Consider the following 5,550-nt stretch of genomic DNA (forward strand, 5'->3'; position numbering starts at 1 on the left):
TCTTTGCCTTCTAAATCTGAAATCACTTAGCAAACATATCAAGGCATCTAATGGAATCAAGGAGAATTAAATTTAGCTATTTTAAGGCCTAAAAAGCATGTTTTCACTCTTAAGCACAATTAAAGGAGAATATACAAAACCATGCTATTTCATTGAATAAATGTGGGTAAAAGGTTATAAAATCCCCTAAAATCAATACAAGATAAACCGTCAAAATGGGGTTTGTCACCAGCATTGCATCGTTCTATGCGGAGTGCAGCTTCATGACTGGACAGTTTTGCATAGGCCATGGATAGTGGAGTGGGCCAACAGGCGACACAGCCGACTGCGAGACCTACACCCCCTTCCGACCTAGGATTTTTTACTGACGGCTGAGTACCGGGATTGGTACATGCGCTCCTACGGACATCTGTTAAGATTGACAGAGTACGTTCCTCATCATCCACAGCCACCTCCCCCTCAGCCACCTCATCATGCAGTGTTTGAGCCGTTTCCTTATTATATACTACAGCCACTGGCCTACAGTCATGGTAACCATCACACTCAGGGCAGCCACCACTCTCAGCAATCTCAGTACAGCCACCACTCTTAGCAGTCCCAGCACAGCCACTACTCTCAGCAGTCTCAGCACAGCCACCACTCTCAGCATCATGATCCCATACTTACCATTCCTTCCGATCATGATTGGTTTGACTTCTCCAGCGACGGATCCGGAGATCAGCTACTACAGCATTGGACTGACGCTGGTTTGGGTGGCTGGTCAGATTTTAGTGGTATCCCTTCTCCATTAGTGCCGGCTGATCCACGTAAGGCATCAGTAGATATGGGACATGGTTTGCAGGGTCGTACTTCCGACCACACGTCAGAGAGTGCGTCATGTGATAGTGGTTTTATCCAGCGTCAGCGGGCATACGCAGTTGTTGACACGTTCAACCCCGATCCATCTGCTCCAGCTGAGGCAGGCGGGTCGGCCGCTCCGACAGAGGCAGGCGGGTCGGCCGCTCCGACAGATGCAGGTGGGTCAGCCGCTCCTATAGAGGCAGGCGGTTCAAGAGCTCCGGGGGTGGATGATTCAGTTCGAGGTCACCCATATGACCTACGGACGGAGCAAAATCCACCTGATAGGTATACTACTCCATCGCGGTTAGAGACGGGCATTATGCGTAAGGGACTGCACTGGTTCGTTAGAAAGAAGTGAGCTTTGGTTGTTAACTTAATGTAAATTGTGTTTAATGTTTGGTTTGTTAACTTATGTAAATCGTGTTTAATGTTTGTTTTATTAACTTATGTAATCAGTTAATGTTTGTTTTGTTAACATATGTAAATCGTGTTTAATGTTTGTTTTGTTAACTTATGTAATCAGTTAATGACAATGTTAAGCGACCATTTTAATATCAATGGATATACTTCAATTGAAAAATACAAACACGTCTAATTTCAAAAGCATCGACTAACAAAATACAAATTAAAAAATACAAACATGACAATATTAAACTACGAATCAGCACCACTCGGTCCAGCACGTTGAGGACACCTACTCCGACTATGACCCTGAGCACCACAGAGACGGCATATTTGAGGACCACGCATGTCGCGTGAGTCCATTTCATTCAAGTATCGAGTCAGATTGGGCCTGCCTTTAGACGTTCGCCTCTATGCAGGATTAGCGACCAATGTGGGTCCCTCATAAGTAGGCCATGTATCGGGATCACCTAAAAGTGTGAACTCAAACCTATATACTTTATGAACCTCTATCATCTTGTACATATCATGCACATACAACTACCAATCGAGACGCTGGTTAGCACAGCAAGCAATAACATGGCGACATAGTATTTGTTCAACCTGAAAGTGCCCACAGTCACACGTCCGTCGCGCAAGATCAACAACTAGCACCTTTCCAGTAGTCATTTTACGCACCTCAAACACCTCATTTCGTCTATCAAAGCGGTGCACAACTATATTTCCAGCCTGTTGCATACTTGCTTCTATCCGCTGTTGTGCAAATGCAGAGTACGTATATCCAGGACGCTTGCGTTCGTGAGTCTCGACATTCTTTCGCGTAAAAAGTTCATTTAACCTATAATATGTTGCTCGGACCAGCGCCAACATAGGTAGATTACGGGCACCCTTCAACACTGAGTTAATGCACTCGACAAGGTTCGTTGTCATATGACCCCATCGATGTCCCTCGTCGAATGCCAATACCCAATGTCTGAGTCCAATGGCATCGCACCACCTGGCATATGCCTCGCCTCGCTCTTCCAACCTTTTATAGTTGATATTGTACTCCTCCACCATTCTTGAATACCCTATGTTGACAACAAGCTTTTGCAAGTGAGGGACTTTGAATGCCCTTAAGAAGTTACTGCCGATGTGTCTTATACAAAACATCCACCATGCTCTTGGAGGTTGCCAGTCGCCACCGGAATGATTTACTGCTGCCCATATTGACTCATATCGGTCTGAGATCATACCCACGCCGTCTTTTCTAACAATATACATTCGCAGATTCCTGAGAAAGAAGTGCCACGTATCAGCTGTCTCCCTTTCCACTAAGGCAAAGGCGATAGGCACCATGTTCTGGTTCCCATCTTGTGCAACAGCGACTAGAAGTGTACCTTTGTATTTTTCGTATAGGTGTGTGCCGTCAACCTGAACCAGGGGCTTGCAATGCCTGAATGCCCTAATACATGGATTGAAATTCCAAAATACACGATGAAGTATTTTTACACCTTGCGCCTCCTCATTCCCGTTGTATAGTGGTCGTGTTTCTATTTGGACAACTAAACCAGGTATCTTCTGCACCATGACCGAGAGCCACCATGGCAAGGCTTGGTAAGAATCCTCCCAACCACCGAAAATGTTAGCTATGGACTTCTGCTTTGCCAACCAAGCCTTTCGGTAACTAATGGTATAGTTGAACCTTGACTGGACTTCCGCAATTATAGATTTCACCTTGATGGACGGGTCCATCTCGACCAATGGCCTTATAGCATCAGCAACTGTAGCTGAGTCTAACTTGGAATGATCTTGTGAAATCGTTTCGATCGTGCACATGTGCCTACCGTTGTATCTTCGTATCTCCCAACAATCTTTTTTCCGTATCAAGATAGCTCAGATAAGCCAGTCACATCCACGCCCGTACATCTTGCATTTTGCATAGAACGTCTGTGGCTCAGACTCATACACCTCATAGTCAACTCCTTTAGCAATAGTGAAACTTCTAATTGCTGCGACGACCGACTTTCTAGAACTGTATTCCATTCCAATCCAGAACTCTCCGTCCTCAGCATCGGCAACGCCTATGTCAACAAAATTAAAAAATAGTAAAAAAATTTAAAGTTAAAATTTAAAATACATATCTTTACTAACATTTTAAGAATATTCAACTATTTTAATTTTCAGCGGTTCGGTTAGACCGGTTTACCGAGTTCGACCAATTTTTATCGGTTCATTTCCGGTTTTGCCGATTCATATTGGTTTATTTCCTTATTCGGTTTAATTAACGGACCGGACCAGTTTAATATTTGGTTCACCGATTTTTCGGTCGAACCGGCCAGTTCGGTCCGGTCCGGTCCGGTTAAGACAACACAATTTATTACTCAATCGAACGTATAAACTAACAAAAAATTATTATTTAGTCACCATGTACCTATGTTTGTATATTCCAGAAACTTGGGGGCATGCATGGCCTCGAGATCCAACTCACGCATAAAAGGTGGAACGCCCATCGGTTGACTGCTCAACAGACCCACCATTACATTCTCTGCTGCTGCCTCAACTCCCACATTACCATCCTCATCTTTGTCGCCGGCCTCATAAGTGGCTTCGAAGTCATCTTCGCTGTTACTATTCATTTCTTGGTACATTGCAGCTCTATCATCATGTATATCTATATCATTCTGAACCGCCACTGCCTCTACAGTTTCAAAATCAACGTACACCTCAATTTGTGGGTGTCGCATCTGAGTCTGCCGGTGAATTTGAAACATCTTCTGCATACTCGCTTCATCAGTGATCGGCATGACATCAAACTGTATTAGACCACCAAAAACCACAACCGGATTCTGGTACAGAATTCTGCTCACTCTCATTAACGTACCATTCTCCATGCTTTGACAGAGGCCGTTCTGCAGTTCCATTAACTTCATCGTGCATGGAACCACAAATGAAAACGGATTCTGGGACACAAACCTCACTCCCTCATGAGTATTACGTCTTATCTCACCGTTGCGATACACCACCAAATTTACGGTGCCCTCCATTACACCAACAACAGCCTCAAAGAATCCTCACGACACACTCAAATCTCACTCAATATGGAAAACACTCTCGAGCTCTACCTTATATAGAGCAGTGCACTTAACACGCCCCCCACGTGCTGCCTGCCTCAACCAATCACGCTTTGACACGTGTCAGAACGCCCTTGCGTGCTGAGTCATCACGCCCCACGTGCTGCACCTCCTGGCCAACCAAATTCTGCCACGTCAGCACGCCCCCTGCGTGATGACTCAGCACGCCCCCTGCGTGCTGCTTAGGTGGCTCAACCACAGCATGCCACCTAGCCTCCACGCCCCCCACGTGTTGAAGACACCACGCCCCCTGCGTGTTACCCCTTCATCTGACACGTCCATCTATTTGTAATACACACAGTTACTCCATTTTCACCCAATACACCAAAATGTTTTCCATATATAAATTAATGAGCCACCCATAGACATCTAACTCCAAAAAAAATGGATAGTAACAATGGAAATAAAAAAAACAGAACCAACTAAAGAGCATACCAAAGTCAAAAAGTAACTTTTTCTAAGCCTATACCTACAAACCAACCAATGCCACAATCTCAATCCCCAAACGTCAACTAAAACTATCCAGCCACAAAGTGAAGCCTAAGTCCAAGCCCATAATGTATCCCAAAAGTTAATCAAAGACTAAAGTGAAGCCCAAACATAACTTGAATCTGGAGTTAATGATGCAGTAGGTTCAACTTTGCAAATAGATTATATGCTAGGGACTCAACCAGCACAACAAAGCTAAGGTCAGAATGAAGTAGAAGTATCCACCTAACAATCTAAAAACAGTCAGAAGAACATAAGAGTATCATATAAGAGGTCAACTCTCACTGGTCAACTGTGTGAAGCTTGATTCTTCTGATTCAGATGATGACAGTGACTATGACCCTAACTACCATCAATACGAATCTAAAGATTTACATAGTCCAATATCATCCGATTATGAGGATGAATATGATATTAATCACAATGTATGGCTTCAGAGAAACTCAGCAGCACCGTACCTTTTGGCCAAGTTCATCTAAAACTTAGGATGAAATTTGCTATCATGGATGAGTTTAAGAGGATAGCGAGAAAGTATAATATTCAAATAAGAAGAAGCTTCAAATTCAGTAGGGTAGAGCCTACAAAATGTAAGACAATTTGCTGGGATGAGAATTGTCTTTGGAACATATATTGTTCCAGGTCAAATGAGCCAGAGAGCTATCAAGTAAAGACTTTTTTGGATCAATACATCTGTGCTAGAAGACAT

General features: G+C 43.8%; 2 protein-coding genes across 2 annotated transcripts; both read right to left on the bottom strand.

Moving 5' to 3' along the window:
* Positions 1–1,782: 1,782 nt before the first annotated feature.
* LOC130934603 (uncharacterized) lies at positions 1,783–3,060 on the bottom strand. The gene has a single exon (XM_057864160.1). The coding sequence runs from the start codon at positions 3,058–3,060 to the stop codon at positions 1,783–1,785; it is 1,278 nt and encodes a 425-aa protein (XP_057720143.1).
* Positions 3,061–3,117: 57 nt separating this feature from the next.
* LOC130934604 (uncharacterized) lies at positions 3,118–4,268 on the bottom strand. Its single transcript, XM_057864161.1, has 2 exons — positions 3,656–4,268; positions 3,118–3,305 (listed from the first exon to the last, which is right to left on the bottom strand). Exons 1-2 carry the CDS (start codon positions 4,266–4,268, stop codon positions 3,118–3,120), a joined length of 801 nt encoding a protein of 266 aa, XP_057720144.1.
* Positions 4,269–5,550: the final 1,282 nt, after the last annotated feature.

This window comes from Arachis stenosperma, chromosome 6, assembly GCF_014773155.1.
Source record: "Arachis stenosperma cultivar V10309 chromosome 6, arast.V10309.gnm1.PFL2, whole genome shotgun sequence".
NCBI classification, from domain to species: Eukaryota; Viridiplantae; Streptophyta; class Magnoliopsida; order Fabales; family Fabaceae; genus Arachis; species Arachis stenosperma.